General features: G+C 34.8%; 1 protein-coding gene across 1 annotated transcript; it reads left to right on the forward strand.

The window, feature by feature from the left end:
• Positions 1–4,960: 4,960 nt before the first annotated feature.
• On the forward strand, positions 4,961–22,008 carry LOC100375484 (uncharacterized). Its single transcript, XM_002737800.4, has 4 exons — positions 4,961–5,094; positions 6,900–7,026; positions 10,758–10,832; positions 19,122–22,008. The coding sequence occupies exons 2-4, from the start codon at positions 6,960–6,962 to the stop codon at positions 20,132–20,134; spliced, it is 1,155 nt and encodes a 384-aa protein (XP_002737846.1). The 5' UTR covers positions 4,961–5,094; positions 6,900–6,959; the 3' UTR covers positions 20,135–22,008.
• Positions 22,009–23,223: the final 1,215 nt, after the last annotated feature.

Here is a 23,223-nt window from a genome sequence, read left to right on the forward strand (position 1 = left end):
AGTATACATTGATAGAGACAAGCGTCGATATACATAGTATATACTGACAGACTCGGAGATGCGCATCGATATACATAGTATACACAGGCAGAAATGCGCATAGATATCAATAGTATACACTGACAGAAATGCGCATCGATATCCATAGTATACACTGACAGAAATGCGCATAGATATCAATAGTATACACTGACAGAAATGCGCATCGATATCCATAGTATACACTGACAGACTCGGAGATGCGCATCGATATCCATAGTATACACTGACAGAAATGCGCATCGATATCCATAGTATACACTGACAGACTCGGAGATGCGCATCGATATACATAGTATACACTGACAGACTCGGAGATGCGCATCGATATACATAGTATACTCTTGCAGAGAAATGCATCGATATCCATAGTATACACTGACAGACTCGGAGATGCGCATCGATATCCATAGTATACGCTGACAGAAATGCGCATCGATATTCATAGTATACACTGACAGACTCGGATATGCGCATCGATATCCATAGTATACCCTGACAGACTCGGAGATGCGCATCGATATCCATAGTATATACTGACAGAAATGCGCATCGATATTCATAGTATACACTGACAGACTCGGATATGCGCATCGATATCCATAGTATACACAGGCATAAATGCGCGTCGATATACATAGTATACTCTTGCAGAGAAGTGCATAGATACCCATAGTATACACAGACAGAAATACGCATCGATATACATAGTCAGAGACATCGACTGGTAGAGATTTGTCCAGGGCTGAGCGAACATTTTAGTAAAAGACCAAATATGAAAGGTGATTTCAACTGATGGGCTATCATGATCAAAGATCACACAGATCCCCTCATCATGGTACAGTTCCATGACCCAGGCAATTGTGCTAGTAATCCACGTTGATACACGGTTGAGGTATAAAGTACATTGTAAAATAATAACATTGTTTGTTATTGATTTATAATGCCATACCTTACCTTCCAGGTTCGGGGAGTTAATTTCGGTTGATTTTATTGTCGTACAGTGAAATGAAATTCAACGCGACACCATATATGGGGAGAAAGAAATGATTCTTCTACCTGGTTTAGTACCGCATATCCTGTCTTTTGATATAGCCCGGTTTGTGCTGTCAGTTTTATAGCACCTCTTTCTAAGATCACGGTTTAACTCTGTACGTAGTCAGTACGTAGAGTAGAACTGTTGTTTTCACACGCGAAAAGAGAACAACGTTTGCAGAATCATGATAGATTCAATCATTTCGATTTGACTAGAAAAAAAAAAGTTTTCATAGAAATACTCGTGACCAAATCATGTCTTCTCTTCCTAAAACTGCTCACACTTTCTTGTTTGACATATGTTTCCGATTCTACTTTCATCTAGACTCATATGTCAGCCACTAGTAACGGCTTCTCTATTAGTTGACGTCACGACGTGTATACTTATATATATATTGCGTCTGACAGGCTTCTTTGTGACGCCAGGCTAGAGCGTATTTTTATAATGCAGATAAACGTGGCGACTTATAATAAGGGGAAAAGAACGACTAGGTATACATATCTTCACCGGAAATATAATATTTGGGGTTGGAAAAGGTTAGATATGCGTTCATAGGCTAAATGCATTGTGAAAAAGTCGCATATATTGGAACCGGTAGTACGTCATGATCTGCCCGTGATACAGTGAATGGATGATATCATGAGTGAGGTGAGCGCCATGTAATTAATAAATGGACGCAAAAGGCACATGCTTCGACTGAACATGATCGTGCTATTGTCACCTTTGACGTTGTATAGGCGGAAACAATCGAACATGATATATATAAGTGTCTCAGGCCAGATAGATTTGGATCAAACAATCGCGATCGTACCATCACATTAAAAGCTAAGCAAGGAATCTAAATAAAGAACCATAAAAGAGACCCCGATTTGAAAAGAATCCATGTTGGGTACAATTAAAAGATGGTACGGCATCGAGTCTTCATGGGGACCACGTAAACTGTGACGTGAGCAGAACTTAATTGAGCCAATTACTACAGTTATGAATCAGTCTTCATTGTCGTCATCATCCCCATATCAAATGAAGCGATATCAACACACCATAAAGTTAATGGCCACGACACGTTTGCTTGGCTGTTCCGTCAATTGTTTTCACCCGTAAAAATTGCAATAAGATAGTATTAGATTACGTAACAGCAATTGAATTAAAACATCATGCCACTTCACCGAATCAGTGTATATTGAAAATAAAATGATAAAAATAATGTCTGGAATGAATCTAATTCATGCATGAAAAATAGAGCGACTGTAATAAAAAAAAAAGGTTCCCAGCTTTCAAAATAGCAGTGACGGCTTAACCCACCAGAATATCGGGTGAATAATAAATGGTTTATGCAAATGTGTGGTTAAAATCAATTACTTTTATTTGTTTCTTTAATTTTATTTACCTTAGTTTATTTAATTTATTTTGTAATCTATTTTGGCTTCGAGAGTATTTCGTTTATATCTCATCAATCTGATGAAAAAAAGAAGAATCAAATAAAAACTTTTTTTTTTCATTTTAACCTTGTATACGTGGTCTGTGGTGCATCAACTACATTTTGTTTAAAGACAATCAATCCTAGTTCGCGTTTTCCCATTTGTAAATGTTATTTAATAATTTATATTTCTATTTCATTTCATTTCATTTCATTTCATTTCATTTCATTTTAATTTATTATGTACTAGTATTTGCTGATCAGTAGTTTTGGTGGTTATTGTTATACTGGACAGCCTTGTTCGTTTCAGACCATCATCATAATGATTACACGTCAAAGTCACGTGTCCAGTGAACATGTCGGTTTTGTTTGTTGCCGGATATGTCACAGGAAGTGAAATCAAAAAGACATATTCGTTTTTATTAGGTAATAAAGGATAAGATATTGAGAATAAGAGTGTTTTATTAACCCGAATTAACCACTATATAGGGCTGGTTTCACTTCATTTTGTCACCGAGTCAGATATTCTATCTATTTTATTGCTAGTTATAAAATATTACCGTTTTAATACCGTGATTTCGAGTAGAAATTAGCACTATTAGCAAGAATTAATGAGTAGACAACGGAACACATTGGCAATTGAATATCAGGCAGTTACCTGAACGAGCGATATGACCCCGGTTTTCATGAAGAATGTGTTGCATCATCACTCACAGCGCTGCCCCCTCTCATTTGAGCATGGCGTGCTAAAAATAAATACAAATTAAATTTACTGTTCACGTGGATTTCTAAACGAGCGCTTTTCGACGCCGAGCGTTCCGAATGTCGCGTAGTCGCGAAAATCGAAACAAATGTATTTTTTTAAAACATTTACCATTGCACAAATACAAAATATTGTCGCTTTTTGCCCCAGAACTTGCAAGGGGATGCACGCTTCATTTGTGCGCAGTGTATCTTTTGCGACCTGCCTGTGATTTTCGCGAAGATTTTTTTTTTATTAATTCATAACAACCCACTGAAGGAGGTTAAAGGTTACAACAACAACAAAAATTACAGAAAAAAAAAATAATCAAATTACAATGGCTAATAGTTTAAAGACAACCAAAAACAGACTAAATTGAAGTTAGTAACGGAAATATATAATAAAGTAAAATGAAACACCAACAAAAAACTATAAACTGAATATAAAAACAAAAACCGAATGAATACATGTAGTACCTCTGACGTGACCTACGTGTTTCATCATCAGATTAATAGTCGGAGTTTCAATATATGAGGGAGGGGTATTTTAAAAACTGAAAAGTCAGCGTTTCCTGAAAAGGGTGCTCAATATTCAACTTATTAACAATTGGAAAGCGGTATTTTTTTTATTTCGCGGTTCTTGTATGTCGTACCTATGCAAATCAAGTACATGTGTGTGTTGGGGTGGGGTGTCATATCCACTCGAATCGGCGATATGTAAATGTTTTATTTTGTTTTGTGGAAAAAACTTAATACCCAGGGAGGTGGTACAAAGTCCCGGTACTAAGTACACAAAAAGGTGCGAATTGTATTGTTTTCTGTCACAATTTTTTTTTAGCTTATTTTTTTTCTTCATATGTTGGACTAGAGCGAAGGAAATCCGGGCATGCTTTCTCTGGAATTCGATACGAGGACTGACTGTTTTCCAATGACGGCCAAAATGCGTTTGTTGGTCTTTTTTTGGAAATGATACCATGTGTGGTGTTACGCCCACTTTTATTTTGGTGAAAATTAATGTTCGGTCATCTGGACAAAACAAATCTACAGTATTGTGAAAAAAAAGTGCAATTGACAAATTTCCTCTAAGTCCACTGGCACCCCAGCATTCAATTGGGTCACCCCTTAAAGAGAAATCGGGTTTAAGTATTCACTGGTGGTGGTCACACGACGTGTTCAATTACATTACGTGGAAACCGACTCCCTGAAAGATGTCGCGTTATTTATAGTAACACTCAGTGATGTCACAAGATTTAAACGGGCGGTGGCCACCATTCGTGTCCAGACTCAACTGCCCGTTGGTTGAATCGATCGCCTATGGCCTTATAAGGACATCGGAGCCGGAACCAAGCGACATCCTGTATTTGAGCGCGTCCGTGCATTGACATGGGCTGGGCTGTAAAAAAAAACATTTGCATCACAGTCATGTATTGTTGGACTACTACACAAATGTGACGCACTAAAATGAACTCTGACCAAGTGAGAGACGTTGTCTGATCGGCAAACAATGCGCCGTTATATTGTAAACAGATATGTTAGTAATCTGCCCTCACTCTGGAGTCGGCGAGGCTTTTGTTTCCTCTATTGATACACGACGCGCGTAAATTTGTATATCAATCAAAAGCATGAACGCGATAGTCAACCAATGAGAAGCGCCTATTTGTGCTATGACGTCACTGCAGACGTACGTCGACTATTTATAGGGTGTTTCCCACACTACAAACACTACAACTTCCGGTTTTCCAGCTAAACGAGAACTGTACATTGAAATTGACGTACAAGTTAACGACGTCGCCCGAAACTGTGTGGGAAGAGAATCAAAGTTATTGACGATATTTTCATTTGTACAACCACAATCTCGAGGGTGAGTATCTCTTCTAATCTACCTGCTCGGAAAAAAAATCAACGTGGTCTAAACAGTGAGTTTATACGTTGCCAGTCTGCTCCGTCGGCGGATGAGTTGACACTATAGGATAAAGTGACGAATCACCGGTACACTCGCGACTATGTATCGGTTTATAGTATAGTATCGCCGATTACAACAGAACAACTGGCGTCGACACTTAATTGTATTTGTTTCATGGTGTCTTTTATTAGATCGTCGTTGCGTCTTGTAGGGTAATATTTTTTCGTCTTCGATGCAACAGACGCAGATGACGGTACATCTTCCGGTGTGGCCTGGGTATCCCGATCATACGTGGGCGATTTAGTTGTGTGTCTGTGAAAACAACATTTAGCTATATTTAATTTGGCCTCGTCAATTTTATAGCGTTAGTTTCCATTGGCACTACCCGAACATAGGTCAACGTTCGCTGATAATTCGCCTCGTATCGCCGCTTCCTGTTGCCGTTTGATCATTGTCTCCCAACACTTAAACCGGATTTCCTGGCCCTTGTTGTGCGCACGATTGAAAACGCCATTACATTTCTCTCCGGCTAGAAAACGGTATGTTTCAGGTGTTTTACTGTATGTGATCAGAGTGCCAGTGGCAGAGTTTAATATCCTTCGCTTTAATTTTAATTAACAAGTCGGAATTCACACATACTCATGAAACACTCTGTAACATCGTAAGCGCCCCAGTCGCATGTGAACGCGTCATCGATATTTACAATCTACACCTACGTTCATGATTCATCGTTAATTTGATGTAAGTGTCGCGAATTGGTAACGAATGCGGTGTACAATTTGAATTGGCAAACGTGTCACACCATGATCTATTGCAAACGATTTACACCCTCCTTCGGCTAGTCAAACCATCGACGGGATTTAATCATCCAAAACTAAAACGCCGCCCGGAAACTACTTGGTGAATTACGCGTGCCGTTACGAAATACGTGTCTCACCTTGCCTGAGCGTTATCACGGCTTAATCTAATAGCCATAAAATCACCCCATCATATTGAAAACTATTGGCACATGTGCACAATACTTCGGTAATCACGTTAAAACACATTTCGCTCTTTGTTACAGCGTTGCACTTTACTTTCGATGATTACATTTAGATCTTGTATAATGGGTCTTGCAAACAATACACACAAGACAAATTACCACTTTAATGGTATCACATCTCCCCTAGCATAAAAAAAGTGAGGCGGTATTACACCCCTCCCCTCTTGTGTATATTCTAATATCATTTAATATGTCTGATTACAGTCCATTTCCCCTTATAATTATAGACATGTTTGGTAGTTTCATTCCCACACTTTATTTGGCGATCATCATCATCATCAAGCAGCAGCTTTATTATGTTATTAGGCAATATGATTCATTCATCAAACCAGTCATGTACATTATGTTTTGGCAAAATTGATCAGCTTAATTCACAGCCCACTTCTTGACCATCCTCATCTCTTTCATGGTCTACCCCTTAAGTTATTTAGATAGAGGATTCAGCTAAATGTGTGCTTTATCTCAGCATCATTGAAAAGTCAAATTTAATTTGCAGAAGCGTATAACTTTATTCACTTCCCTTTTTGACCAAGCTTTGAATTGTAAGTTTCTGAAGAAGTAGTTTGTGATTATTATCTCGAAACCAAAATTAAGTCAACAATGCAATGGATTTTTATTCTGTTCTTCCATTTTTAAAAAAAAACTCTCTGCAGTAAGGAATATGTTAATCCATTATTGAGAATTAATCATGTAAATTCACATTTGTTGCATTTCCATGCAGATCTATTTTGAAAACTGAGGATATTATAGAGCAACATCCATTGCCATAGCAACAAGTAAGATGCAGGTGGAACAACTTCAAGTGGATGACACAAGGCATGGACTAAAGAGAACGCTAGCTGAGATGGGTGAGTTCTCAGTTCACAAATATGGAACTCTCAAATAATGAATATGATACATAATCTGATGTTTGAATTTTAAATTATATGAAGTCTGGATTTTTGTTCATCAATGAACACCCACCACAAGTACTTATCTAAGTTTTGATGCTAAATATAGTAATGATAATGAGATAAGGAACTTGAAACATCATCATAAGACTTAAATGAACAGTTTCTCACTTCCTGTATCAACTGGTCTACTCCAATGTGTCTAATAAAATTGTAGGGTTTTATTTGCGTTGGTGTTATTGGTTCATAGTTCCTATTTTTTAGAGACTTCCCGTCTCATGTTGGCATGTATGCCTTACAAAGGAAGTAGTCATGTGATCACTTCTGCTACCATGTCTGTTTCACTCAATTGACTCATAGTGTGCTGCATTTTTTGACAAAACATTGATTTACTATTGTCAGTGAATCTACAAGTTCAAAGATGTTTACTATTTTGTTTATAAACTTTCAGACACGCCCCTTTAAATTCAAGGTCTCTATGTGGTGTGGAGAGTCACAAAACACAATGGAGGGGGGGGGGCAATCAAACCAGTTTATCACATACTAAATAAATAAAGGCAAATTTTATTTTGTAGACTTTACTCCCAGTTTGGGTGATTTATGTGTTAAAAACTAAACTCTATTGTTAATCAGCACAGTGCATGCCAAGACAGGATAACATTCATGTTATACCTGAGTAGTCAATGTAGCCCATTTAAAATTTCATAAATCTCCTCTTCCTGTTGTGAATTGCATCACTATAGTAACTGACAACTGCTTATGATACTTATTTAATGGAACCAATATTAAAGTGGACGTGAGTTTAGTTATCAGTTCGAGCCATTGACCTCGTGCTCCACCATGTTTTTAAAAGTCTTGTTGGGGCATGTTTTGTTGGCAAGCAATCTTCCGCTTGGTAATACATTGAAAGACCTGCTGAGTAGTGAGTATGTACTGGGACGTAGCCATGTTGTACCAAAGTTCAGGGCTGCACAATAAATCACTCCAATTGTGTTTTACTGACAAGGATTTTAGAAAACAATTGGAGGAAGTTTGGTTTTCTATGGCTGAAGGCACTAGCCAAAGAGGCAGTGTTGTTTCATTGTTTGTTTGTTGTTTATTCATGACTCAGCATGCAGTAATTCAGGGGGTGGTGTATTTTGGCAAGCTGACAACCACTCCAGCAATAATTTTTGTGTGATAAGAAAAAATCCCTTGTCTCTACTTTTATCTACTTTTCATTTGTGGAATTTAGAATCATGTCAGAGAAAAATTCATTTTCATTTTGTGGGCAACTAATGTGAAGCTTCTATCACCAAGTTTTTTTGTTTACGACCACATTAATTTTATTTTATATCATAATATATCCCGCTACAGATATGAATATATTTCTTATGATATAGATTTAAAATTATGAGTGATCTTTCAAAATTTGCGAAAGTTTAAGAATTCATTCTGAATAGAGTATTTACAGTACATCCAGGGGGCATTGAACCATTCTTTTGTTTCCACTTCCTGTGTGCCTGGATTGTTCAAGAAAAAATACCAAGTATATTGATAGAATTCTACCAAGGGTGAAAACAGAAAAAATAAAATAAAACTACAAATTACATCAAGTATTGAAAGAAAATAAATTGAGAGTCACACTCATGTTTGTTTCCATGGTAACAACACTATTTGAAAAGAATTCACTTTGGTGGCCATTTTGAATTAAAGAAGGGAAAATTTCAAAATTAAAAAATTAAATATAGGCACACCCTTTCCCCTCAAACTTTCTGTATGCAAGCTGTGGAGACTTGTCCCAACATCAAAAGTATTCACGAAAGTGTTTACATCTAACGGCTGAGTGAGTTAAGCACATGATGTTGAATTCCTCATTAGCATATAGCTGAATGTGCAATATGGACTGAAATACAGAAGCAATTCACTTATATTATAATAACTGTTTACTTAGTTACAACAACTAAGACATGGCTCTGACAAATAACTTAACATTTGTTTAATTTCCGTACTGGAAAGTCCACTTCCTGTTTAAATGTTTATTAATATTAATATATCTGTGATATAAATAAAAAAATAAATAATAAGTTCATAAAAATGTTTGAATAAACATAAAAGTATTATGTAAACATCAACTCATCAACAATATTTGTATAAATTTGAATATTCCAACTATTGTTTATACAGTTGTTATAAATTATAAACTACATGTGTTTAGAAGAAAATACAGACCTGGATTTGCATCAAAACTTTATACCCCACAGGAAAATTATTTAGGTTTGTAAATCTATTGCTATAGATACAGTATAAAAGTATCAAATGTAATAGATATGAAATTTCATATTGTACACCATATGGCATGTGAGCGTACAATTTTATGACGAGTGATTATCATACTGAATAAATATACCGAAATGTGTTTGTACGTGTTCTCTTAGTGGTTAATATAATGAGCAAGTCTCATTACCCAATGTACGTCAAATGGAAAATTAAGTAGCGATACTCAAACATCTGTATTTGTTGATTAATTGTGGAAACTCAAATTCCAGTTAATTTCGAAAATATGATATATGTTTTATGATGACGTGTTGGTATTTTTTTTATACATGTATAGATTTGTGCGGATTTGTTTTATGTGTCACAGTTTCATCAAATTTCAATATTTTTGGAGGCAGATACTGGAAGGCATTATTTACTATTACTGATTTGATAGCATTGATCACATAGGGGGATCTGTGCCATTTGACATAAGGTTGTTTCAGTTGCAGTAAGATCACCAGGATGCCTTTTGATGGCAAGCGGCGTTTCACTTTACACAGCTTAATAACGGGGTGAAAAAGCGCTTGATTGCAAAGAGTTTCACAATATGGTGTTATTATTTTGTCAAATATGGCGTAATGTATTTTTAATAATCTGGCAACATATTGGATAAGTTTTATCATTCAATATTTCCATCTATTTTATATTTGTAATTATTTATTTCTTGCTTTTGAGTAAAAAAAACAGTGTGCAAGATTTACCCCTATTTTTTCTATGTACATCTGTTGAAACCATGGTAACTTCTAAAATGTTGAAAAAAACATGTGTAGCATCTCATGCTGATTGAAAAAAAATACACAAAATTAAATGTGAATTTCCAGGTGGTTTCCCTAGTAACACATAATATGGCCTGGAAATAATATGTAAACCGGCCGGATATATAAATAGATCCCTCATGGACCGATTGAGAAGCCAATGCTGGAGTCAATTTAAATCGATTGAGCATTATTATCACCAGGGGTAGTAGAAAACGTTACCGACCGTTGAACTTAAAATTAGCATCAGATGATACTTGCGTTTTGTTTGAGCTTTGCAAATATTTGTCAAGTAACAAGTATGATTTGACAGGTAGCGGAAGCATAAGATACCGCTCACAGGAGTACAAATATAACTTCTGAGTGGATACATCTGTCATATGGGTGTAAAACACAGCAGCTGCACAATGTACTATTCCCTCTTATTAGGATCTTCCGTTACCATGGTGTTAAAGTGGAGCGGAAATGGTGTTCTGTTTTGTCCTCAATATCTGCTACATTCGTTTAAATGACATCAATGTACGGCAAAATGTGAGAAAGTAGAAGCTTATGTTTAAAAAACTTTTATTACTGAGAAGGGTATTTTAGTGTTATTGCTGACTCGTTGAGCTTGATGTCTTTAAATTTTATTTCCAGAATCTAAAGATGAAATGTCTTCAGCAGAGTCACAGTTGAAGAAACGATGTCTGATGCCGTTTGTCAAACCAAAGGGTAAGTTTTAATTGTTGTATTGAAATCATTATTTTTGCTTTTGTATTTTGAATACTCTCAATAGTGGCTTATTTTTTGAGTAGTTTCCATGCCAACCATACAAATTTTAACTATTCAACAACTTGGAAAACAAGTATGAAACAATAAAAATAACTGGCAACCATCATCATTCAAAGAAAAAAAACAAAGTTCCCTGTCAACGAAAAACAAAACACTGCCATGTTATCAGGATTCATCTTAATTGAACTTGGAATATTTTGGAAATTAAAAAACTTCTATGTGTGAAACTGTCACCTGTTGGGGTTCTTTGTAGAAATATTATATCTCAATCATTTTAGCAAATAGACAATATGTTTGTTCTTCTTTCTTCCCCCTTTGGTTAACAAACAGGATATACTGTCTGAATATCCTGTCTGTATTTGGATAGACCTCTTCCTCTTCGATAAAACGCCTGCCAAGTTATCAATTAAACACCTATTGCTGTAGACTTGAAAATATGTTCACATGAAAAGTGACACATTTTTTGTGTTGGTTTTAATGGTGCATATTTTGGAGGATTTTGGTAAAAATGTTGGTAATAATGAAAGAAAAATGATTTCCACAGTACCAGTAATTTAAAATACAAGCATAAATGTCAACTTTGAATATACAATGGCCAAAAAAATCTTATTTTTAACTTAAATTTAATGATCTGTACAATACAGTATTTTTTTATTAGCGGTGTAACTGTGTGGTAAAGTTTTAATAAAGCCAAGGCAGGTTTTACATTAGGTTTAGGAACGGCTTTGTATACAGGTGAACTTTGGTATGTTTACTCAGGTTTACCCAGGTAAAGCCACCAGGGGGAGGAGAACAGTTGATTGCACAGCTTCATTGTTTTATATGGAGGGAGTTAACCACAGGAGGTGCCTTATGCTCTTATGCTTTGGGGGAGGGGCACTGACTAGTATGTGAAATTGACAAGTTGTTTTCATTCATTTGCATATCATGTACATTCATATTTGGAGATTTAATTGAGTTATTTATTCACAAACTAGACAATACATTATTGTTATAGTCTAGAAAGCACTTAGCAATGTACGGTAATAATTCACAATTGTCAATAGTCATTTATGAGAAGATTTTATCTCTTAATTTAAGAAATGCAAAGATATATAATTCAACTAATGGATTTTAACATGAATTGATTTGATGGGATGAGTTTTATCAATGTGTCTGTTTTCTAAAAAGTGTTAAATAACTTGATATTTGCATTGTGGGTTCCCTCTGTTTTATGAAAGACTCATTTTATACGACTTCCTTTTTACTTCCATCATTGATTGCATGTTTGTCACATCCTTGATTGTGATGTTGGGGGAAAACAATGTACTCAATTGTAGGGTTCAGTTTACTGTTTACAGACAGTGCAGTGTATAGTGAAAATAACAGGGTAGTTATGATATATATTTAATCTGTTTTGATTTATAATTTAAAATAATAAAAATTCACACCCCACCTCAGCTTCAGTAATTGTGCATATCACACAGCCGCACATTTAACCGCAGTAATTCCCATCGTAATTTGAGATAACACAAATACTTTATTTCATATTGTAAAAATATGTTTTTTTTGTAACAAATTGTGAGGTCTTTCTGGATAGTACTGCACCATAATCTTTCTATTGTGATAGCCTCAGTAGTACAAATCTGCCATTTCCTGTCATAAAATAGGAGTTTTTATAACCACTGCAAGGTATTATATGAGAGGTTTAATGGCTAACGTTTCTAGCACAAAGGATTTAATATGATGGTTATGCATGGTTATTACACAGTGCATCTGGCTCTCCTATTGTCAGCTTGTCGTTGGAGCCTGAAAACAAAATGCTTCTCTTCATCCTCTTTAATATATGTCATGCTTTTCCAAAAAAAATAGACTTTGTACATTGTTCTCTGCAAAAATACAATAAATTATAACATTGCAAAAGATCATTATTAAAAAATCAATTTCCAGACAGTTAAAATTGTGAACATTTTTGTTGTTGGATTGGATGAGAATCTAAAATTGAGAAGTGGTGTAGAAAAATAAAAAAAAATCTCAATTTATTTTGTTGCAATTTATATTAAAGGGCATAATAATTATGATAATGTCATTTATATGTTATCATTTCCTGTGTTAGGATATAAAGTAATGGCAATGTATTTTAATCAGTACTTCCTGTTTGCCTGTTAATGTGGTATTAAAACGCTTTCCTGCAGTGTTCACTCTCACTGCTGACTCATCTCCAGGTCACTAGAAAAAACAATTGGATTAATCCAAACAAAACATGCAGTTGATTTTGAAATTCACAGTTTTGCAAGTTGAACTTGCATGTTTTCAAAATGCATCATTGAATTTGTTTATAAATACTGTTGTAATTGCACTTTTTTTCAACTATATCAAAGTTTAATAATTTTTTTTATTATCATCTCATGTTTAGATTTGGAATTTTATTCACAACACATTTTTTGACAAAAACAGCTACATATAAAAAATCTAATCTTAAAAAATTATACCGTTTTTGAGATAATTGATAAGATTATTAAAATCTACTTAACATAAAAACAATCAAACTCTCCCTAGAATTTACTTTGTAAATTGAACTACAATGCATAAAAAAAGACAGAACACAAAGAAAATGAAAAAAATTGAGATTCTGTAAAACTGTATACTAGTATTTGTTTGTTACACTGAGTCAAATTTCCAGTTGTACTCTACAGGAAAAGGTTAGGAGTCGCCAATTAAATACGAATTCTAGCAAATTTAATTTCCCCTATATCTCTCTAGACATCCTGTTAAAGGAAATTCAATAGTGTAATCTGCTGAAAGCATTGCTTCCAGTTCCGTGTCTCACAGTAATGAGTTTAATGTATATCCTTTGTACATAACAGGGACAGTGATCTTTACACACATCAACATGTAAAAAGTATAGCCCCGCTGACACATACCCCGCTATGCATATATTTTATCCGTTTTACTGGCTCAACGTAATCCTTTAGGAAAAGGGGTAAATTAACTCAGATTTGGGAAGATATAGTGAATACATGCAAGAATATCATTCTCAAATTGTCATTGAAATATTATTGATTAAGTTTTTTTAATTTGTGGTATGATTAAAATGTGTTATAATTTTTAATTAAATAAATGTTTTCCCTTTTATAATGTGAAAATAATTAGATGAAAAATACATTATCATTATTATAATTGCTCAGTCAGATAAAAAGAAAAGGGATACCCACCCACAAAAGTAAAGATTACAAAGTTAAATTACTCAATTTTAAAAATTTTGAACAATTCAATGCACCTACTGAGCATGTTAATTTCATTTAATAATTAACTTTAAATACCTAAAGAAAGAAAGAAAGAATAGAATATAGAAAACTAATACCAATACATGATGTAACCCCCTACAAACACAAATACTAATAATACCTACCCCCATTTCCCACGAGGGGGCCCAGCTACATGTAATTGCACCAGAAAATAATCATTGTTAGATTAAAACTGTATATATATTTTTTTAATATTGATTTACTCGTGAAGCTGGAATTAAATTGTGTGATATATCCGGGATTAGAGTGCAATTAGGCTTTGATTATTGGAGCTTATAAATGCCCACAGCATCATTGATGTATTATGTTCCGCTATCAGTTGGTAACCGCTGCAATCTTGGAAATTTGATGTTCTCCAATTTCGTACAAAGCTTCTCCCATAACACACGGCTTAATTGCAACAAATCGGGTTTGTTTTTTACAGAAAGACTATTCAAAGAATCCAAAAGTGAAAGCATCCCCGAGATGAAAATTCAACTCAAATATAAGCTGAATCCAGAGACAGAAAAAAAAATATTCATTATAATATTTAGAGTGGAAAAAAGTCCATTTAAAAAAAAGCATTACAACTTTTCCATTTGAGGCTTTCCATTCATAAGCAGAGGTCTCGCTCTCCAATTAACTAATGGTACACTTTATGCTAATAAGTATTTGCAATCTTAAAAATAACTGTTTGAAATCTAATCTCGAAATGATTTGAAAACCAGGGCATGTGATTAGTGCTTGTGTTGGCAAGTTTAATTGCGATTTTTTTCATTCTATGTAAGTATATTTCCAATAATGGACTCATATACATTCAATGTAATAGAAATAATACGAATAGATGTGTTCTTAGCGACACAGCAACATGTTACTTAGATATTCATTCATTTAACATTTAAGTTGAAAGATAATATCATACATTTGATATTGTGAAGATGACTTTTATCATTTGTGTGTAGCTGAACGAAAATCACGTATATACCGGTAGTTTAATTTTGACTTCTAACCATATTTTATTTCTCTTTTGGATGGCTGTCATGTCTGTGTAAATGGAACTTCCGAACTGATTTTGAGAGAGTGTTTCCGTAGTGATTCAAGTAGTGATTCTGCTGCATTACTGTAAATTGTAAAATTGTCTCTAACACTTGAGTTAGTATGAACAGTAATTAAGGGGTGGGTAGAGTGGGTTATGGGAGGGGGACTGTTTGACATGGTACATGTATGTACAGTAAGGGGTGGGTAGAGTGGGTTATGGGAGTAAGGGAAAGGGACTGTTTGACATGGTATATGTATGTGCAGTAAGGGTTGGGTAGAGTGGGTTATGGGAGGGCTGCTTTATACATGTACATATGTATAGTGTGCATAGTAAGGGTTGGGTAGAGTGGGTTATTGGGGGGTTGAGATGCTACAGACATGTCAGGGGTTTGTTTGGGTTGTCGCTATGCAATTTCATTTTCAGTGAACCACTTTAGTTAAGAAAAATGTAAAACCAAAAATACTTCATAAAGACAATGAAATGCAACCTATGTGCAATTTTCATAAATTTCCTTGTGATTTAAAAAACATAATCATAAGTTGGTGGTGTAATTATCTTTGTCTCAAGACCTTATGATCAACTAGGGAGTAGGTGCAGTCTGCTTGTTTTTATGATCGATCTCACCTCGCAGGAGGATTTTCCTGTATTAACATCTTCCCCTTTTACCATTTCCCAACTTTTCTCTTCTGTACTGTGTTAATGATCCATGGCAATCCTGGTAGACTCCAATATGGAATACAGAGATCCCAGATACTGATAACTCTCCAAACAATTCCTAATAACTTTAGAATAAATCATTCTCTGTATAATTATTTAGCAATACCAACTCATTCACAGAAAGTACACTTAAATATCAAAAAATCATTGCCCATCGCACATTTATATTCAGTGAAAATATAATAATTACTTAGATTACCGAAATGTACATATCTTTACAGCTGTAAATCACATGTAGCACCATGAAATAATCATGATTTTTAAATAACATTTCCATAAATCCACATCCATTTAAAAAAATCATTGTCTTACATTTTCACAGTTTTATCACGTTGTTATAGAGTTGTGCTTAAAAGAAATAAGCATATAATCATTTGAAAATAAACAATTGAGAATACTGAGATGAGACAATGGAGTCAATTCAGGTATCCTATACTAAGCTGTAGTAATCTCCATCGTGGTGATACAAGGCCTCAGAACTTCCTCTGTAATTTCCAACTCACCATAAGGGAGAGTAGATAGTTCCAGTTGATAGCCACACATACCATATCTCTTAACTCCTCATTCCATGAATAACTACACAAGATGAGAAAGATGCGGTTCAGTGAGCGATTTGATCAAATGGGTTGTCAGGCGCGATGATGCAGAGAGCCAAAATTGATGATAGTTGATTTCCCACTCCTTGTCACTAGTAATATTTCTTCATGTAGTACTTTCAGTAAGAAAAAAATCACAGTTTCTGATTATAGAGTTTAGTGAACCAAATCAAACACTCTTTAAAAAGGAGAACTTCTCAATCCCTGGGATTGCACCATTGCATTATGGGATATTGTAATTTTAGTTGTATCACTGTTTCTTAATTTCAACAATTTATCCGAAAAGTAAATTTATTTCAAGACTAATGTGATATGGATAAACAGAGAACAATACACAAAAGCCTTTGTTTTTTTGACTATTAAAAAATGATCTGTTGCTAAAACTTGTACATGTACATGTATTATTGTGATTATTATTATTTTTGAAAGCTTGGTTCTTTTTTTTAAAAATTCGTGTATCATTTCACATCACAAGAAACAGTGTTGATGATTTTGTAATTGTCTTACTGATTTTGGAAATCCAAACTAAAAAAAATGGTAATTTGCAAATATGTTTTCATCTTCACTTAAGTGCATTAGACAGGCAAGAACCTGAAAATTAGAAATTATTACCAGGAAAGATAAAAGTCACGAGAAGTCACGTCTGCCAAGAGTAGTTGTATGAAACCTTTGACATCACTGCTCTTCAGTAAATGAACTGTCGTTGGAAAATAATGATACGATTTATGCCTAGGTGGCTTCGTGATTATAGATTAAACGGTTTGATGTTCAGCCACCATTCAGGATGATTAAACCTTTCCTTCTCAATTTGCTGGGTATCATTAGGAAGCATGGATGAGTGCAATACAAAGTCATTTTGTGCATCCTATTCAATGCCGGTATTCGCATCCAACCTTGAGCAATATCATCACAGCTCAAGCCATAAATTTTTTAATTTACAATCGGACAGGCTCACAAATTTGACCATAAAATATTGTCAGCTATCAGGTGTGTCTATGGCTTCGGGCAGCCAAATAATGAACTAGTTTGTTAATATGGCCCTTGGTTATTTTTCTAATCGGAAACTGCTTCATAAGCCCAGAGGGATTTTTTTCTCTCTCTTATACAAGATTCTTTTCTCATTTGAAAGACATTGGACAAGATTAGGAAGCTGAGCTGGTTTGGATTCTCGGGGACTATATTGCTCCCTCCAAAATACTTCCTCATCTCAACCCTGCCACTCAATGAACACAAATTAAATTACCTCCCTTGACAGAATTGACTGCATTATAATCAGTTCACTCGTCAGATTAAATTCAAAGAAATCCATATGCAAGGATTAATCCATTTTATGTAAGGGGGGTAATGGTATGTCTTCCGAAAAACAACAATGGGAGGAATCTGAAACCTAGTGATTATGTGACCCAGCAATGCATACAGTAATATTCCCTTGATCAAACTGGGATCTTTGTTTTTGATTTATTGACTATCTCACAATAATAAAACTACTTTGATTCTGATCCCAAAATGAATCCCCCCGGGTTCACTTGACTATCGATAGTTGCATATTCTTTGTATGTCCCCATTGGAGAAACAAAAAGTCAGGTCTCAGTATAGTACTAATTATCTCAAGCTTGTAATGTAGATGCCCAGGAAAGGTAAATTTGATAACCATTCCCATCTCTTCACACTGCTCTTCCATTAATCGTCTTAAAGTTTGTTTGATGAGGGGAATAATCAATTGCGCTAGGCATGAGGCTTTATAAGCTCATCTTGTTCGGCAAACTTCCAGAAGTCTTGGGTCTGTTCTCAGTGATACTCTGTATACCCGATTGTTGCTGTCTTGTAATGTCTTGGCAGCATACTGATATCGCTATCTGCGACTGACTGACTGATTGACTGGGGATATTTTTTTTTTCATGTTCATTATTCAAGTTTGTATTTTTATCTATCTTGACTGGCTGCAGTCTTCTTGGAGTAATTATTCAATTATTGTTATCTCCGGATCTTTTTTTGTGTTTTTTCAGAACTACTTTTAGTGCAGTTTTAATTTCTCATGCCTGTGAATTTATTTTTTTCACATTTATACATCCCCTGTGCGTTGGATGCATGTCTCTGATTTTTAAGTTTGGTATTATAGTTGACAGATTGATTGGAATACAGTTGTGATGATATCTTTAATATTTTTGTTGCATCTGATTGTTGGTTCAAAGTGTACTCCATATCTACTCATGTTTTCCACAGTACTGCTATACTCATCTGCTGGGCCCATCTTATTCAGATATGTATCTAACAAACACTACTTACACAAACTCTCAACTGCCATGTTGTTGCTTAGGAAACTATTCGTCTCATCCGTATTCTGATGAAAGAATTGGTAGGCACAGTTCTTCTATCATTTTTAATCTCTTTGAAATTTCCCCCCCCCCCAATAAATGGAATTTATAATGTGTTTTTTTTCTTTCTGTAAAGTATGCTAGAATTCAGTTTGAATAAGAGCCAGTGCTAATTTTTCTTATGTTATTATAGTGTCACTATTGTATGCATTTTTTTCTAACACAGCAAAATGTTTTATAGTCACTCCACTTTAAAAACATTGTATTAATTTTTTTTTCTATTTCCCAATCTACAGGTCTAGAATCGAACATAACACTCTGGCAGTTTCTCCTGGAATTATTGATGGATAAAAACAATCAACCGCTCATCACGTGGACCAGTAATGACGGCGAATTCAAACTTGTCAATGCAGAAGAAGTTGCTCGTAGATGGGGACTGCGAAAAAACAAGACAAATATGAACTATGACAAACTAAGCAGAGCGCTTCGATACTACTATGACAAGAACATTATCAAGAAAGTGATGGGACAGAAATTTGTCTACAAGTTTGTTTCGTTCCCAGAAATTGTCAAGACGGAGACAAAAGTGCCATTTCGTGTCAAAATGGAATCCATCGAACCCCAAGTATCAAGACCTCATAGCTATCCCGGGGCTGACAACTCTACGACAACTACAAGCAGTAATAGTGTACTTCCTAGGACTATTAGTAGCTTGGTAAGCCCACAAAATAGACAAACGAGTTACTCAAACCCGGACTTGACAGTGAAATCACAAGCAGGACACGTAAACCACAGCAGACCATTGTTCTCACCAAATGTCAGTAATTTCACTCAACTGACTAGCGATGTGCATCTTGTTAGTAGCACAGGAAAACCAATCAGCACAGTGTGCACGACAATGCCATCACCAATTAGCAGACCCCAGCCTATCCAGCTGAGTATACCAATGCCTGTTAGCAAGCCAAGTATGACACTGCCGGAGTTGCGCACAACCATGGCCAGCCCATCGTACACTGGTTTCCACCCTTCCCATTTCACCTTTCCGGGCACACCTGTAGTGCTTTCAAGCCCCATCATCAGCCAAGGAACACCAACACCGCTGTTTTCTTTCCCATTTTGGAGTACGATGAGTCCCATGGCACTCAGTCCGCAAATGAGTTCTATGAATCATTTTCAGTTTCCAATCATTTCCAATATTAATGGACACATGGCTGCCATGCAAGGCTTCATGCCGCCGGTTTCTGCATTCAACGCAGTCTCACCAGTTCTGTTATCACCGACGTCACATAAACCAATCATTGCTTCTTGAATTGAAACATAGAACAGAAACATAATTTTTATTTTAAATGTGGAATAATCTAAATATTAGAAGTTTTGACGTGAGGAACTATTTTCTAGATTATCTTGACGAATTTATAGGCGACTGACAACACAGTTTACACTACTGAGCTTTGAGAGATTTTTAACATTTTTATCGTATGATCAGATACTGTACAAATGTAAACCTTTTTTTCTTCTGATCTAATCTGTATATACATGGAACATACAGCACTTAAAAGCCTTGAATGCAAGATTGCTCTTTACTTTAAACAATAACCGAACTGTACAAACATATTTGCTGGTCAAAGAAATGACGGGATGCTGCAACAAAACGTTCATGGCGTTTGTAAAGAACGGGTCAGAATACATTAATCTAATAATTGGTAAACAAACAGCCATTACTAATATTACATAAAACCTGTTCTGAATCATGTAAATAGATTTACTCTTTTTAGGTTTTTGGAGTTGATTGATATAAGTGGATTAATGTTTTCTATATTGCGTTTAAAATATTACTACTGATTTCCATGCCATGAAATTGTATCATGATTTTGTTTTAATTTGAAAAAACAGAGACGATGAAAGATGTTATCTTAAAACAAAAAACCTGTTAAGTATATTTTAATATAGAATATTTTGAAATTCATGCCATTTATTTTACAAAATTTACAGAAATTACCACATTTGTGAAAAATTATATTTTTTGTCAGGCAAATGTTTTCATTTTTATTCAGTTTCATCATTTGGGATATTTCATGTAGTTTTAACAGAAATGACAAAAGTTTGGAGTCATCGATGTTCCAAAAACTGGCCATGATATCACAAAAGATGTAGAATATAATGCTGTTACCCCACCAACTGTTGTTTTTTCTTGCAAGCATAGTAAATTTTAACTTTATTTGCAAATTAATCTTGCATTCTCATTGCCTTCTTACAGTTTTATTGAGCTATCTTAAAAAATGTTACATCTGTTTTTTTTATTTTCTGAGCATATTCCTTGACTTTTGGTGTGCTTTTAGTATACCAGGAACAAAATATATTCTGTATACAGTAGCAACAATCAAAACATGTTTTGAGTTTATAACTCAACCTAACCAGACATTTTAAAATTTGCAAATGTTAACTGCACTTTTAGAAAAAAAAGGATATTTGAACAACGTGTTGTATAACCAAATACAAAATACTAAAACTGACCAATCTAGTGATACCCTCTTTTCAATCTATGTTTAAATGGATGAGACGGGATTTCTCACTGGCAAAATGTGCCACCATTAAATGACTGTGCCAAACATTTTCACAACATATTTATAGGATAGGAAAAAACATCAATCTATATTATGTTTACAGCGTTTGATTCATATTCAATATAATTGATGTGACTCAAAGTTACAGATAGAATAATATGTTTTAGTGAACCCTTTCAATGGTAATCACAAAAAATTCCAAATTTTATTAATCAAGCATATTTGGTTCAAGAGTAAAAACATAAATTTGACAAGAAATGGCAAACAATTTACACTAACAATTTTGTTGAGATAATGACAATTTGATTCTCCCAAACCAATGTCTAACTAGACTATTAAAATATTTTCTTCCTCCTTTCTCAATATTTATTTTGTATTTGCTGATTTGTTCTGAGATTAACAAATCAAAATATACTCAGACTTTTCATTGCTGTACTTATGTTGACATTATGTGCAAAAAAGTTGATCGCTTGATTACAGATTTTTTCTGTTGATGAAATCTACAATAGCATTTTGCTGACTATATTAATATTATTATTTACTATTATGTATTGTCATATATATAAATATATACATGTATATCATGTTTCTTTTGTAATAAAAGTCATGTTTGAAACTACATACGTTTGTGTGATTAACAGTGATTATGTAACACCTGGCGAGGGCGCTCTTTTTAATCTACCAGACAGACCGTGACGACAACCTAACCTCAACGAAAGACAGAAAGAAGTTCGCCCTAATCTCATTTTTAGCCATTGAATTTCATTGCAAGTGTCTGGTACCACAAATTATCCCTCTATAGCCTTATTGTTAGCCAATAAGACTTGTTTGCGTTTCTCAAACGCGATGTGAGATGGCCCACTTTCATATATACTGTGTGGGTGTGTTTATTGATAGCCATGATGTGACGTGCATATGCGGACCTATTGATTAGACACTACAGAACTGGTTGTTTTTTCCGAGAGTCCTGAAAATAGAAAGGCTGAAAATGTGTTTTTTTGTCAAATATCTATGACCTTTGACCATACATTATTTTCATGGTGTATCGTATTATTTTCCTAAACGGATAAAGAAAGGCAGGTGACTAAAATAAATATCCACGCATCTATTTTTATGTATCTTCAAACTTTAATGGGAATCAACATCACAATTAAACAGCGTGATAAACACTGGAGTGGGTGTTAATGAGTGTGAATTCCAGCCATAAGGTTCATATAGCACGTGATTTATAAGGAAGTATTTTATATACCGCCCTCATGTTGTTCTGTTAAGAATGTCGTTGGTGGCGCATCATTCCAACGGTTGATAGTTCCGCATTGTCGAATAGGAATAGGTCGTTATTCAGAGAATATTTCACATGGCATTGAGATTCTGCAGCACGTCAACGAGGGTTGTACTGATCTGTTCCTAGATCTCTATTATATAAGAAATGTGATTTTTATGATAATCAACGTAACGGCTGACGTAAAGTCGGCAAATATTCTTATAATAGTTTTCTATTTATCACAAGTTATTTACACAATTCGTTAAATAAATAATACAAGTCACTGGTTTGGCAAATTATTTAATTTTACGGTTGATCGCCGCCAGCGCCGATACGCTTGTACATACATATAATTCCATGCTCATCCCAATTACGGCTTTGTTCGATGTTTACTAAGCTAAATATTTGTTTTGGATTTCGAACTTATTTTGCTTTTATTATTCACGGAAAACACCTATGCGTCCACGTTTTTAATTTCTGAGAAAATGGTGTAGTGTCCTAACATACAGCATAGAATAATACATAAATAAGTCTAATATAAGAAATTAATCACTCAACTTTGCCTTCACC

This window comes from Saccoglossus kowalevskii, chromosome 3, assembly GCF_978046115.1.
Source record: "Saccoglossus kowalevskii chromosome 3, keSacKowa6.1, whole genome shotgun sequence".
Lineage (NCBI taxonomy): Eukaryota > Metazoa > Hemichordata > Enteropneusta > Harrimaniidae > Saccoglossus > Saccoglossus kowalevskii.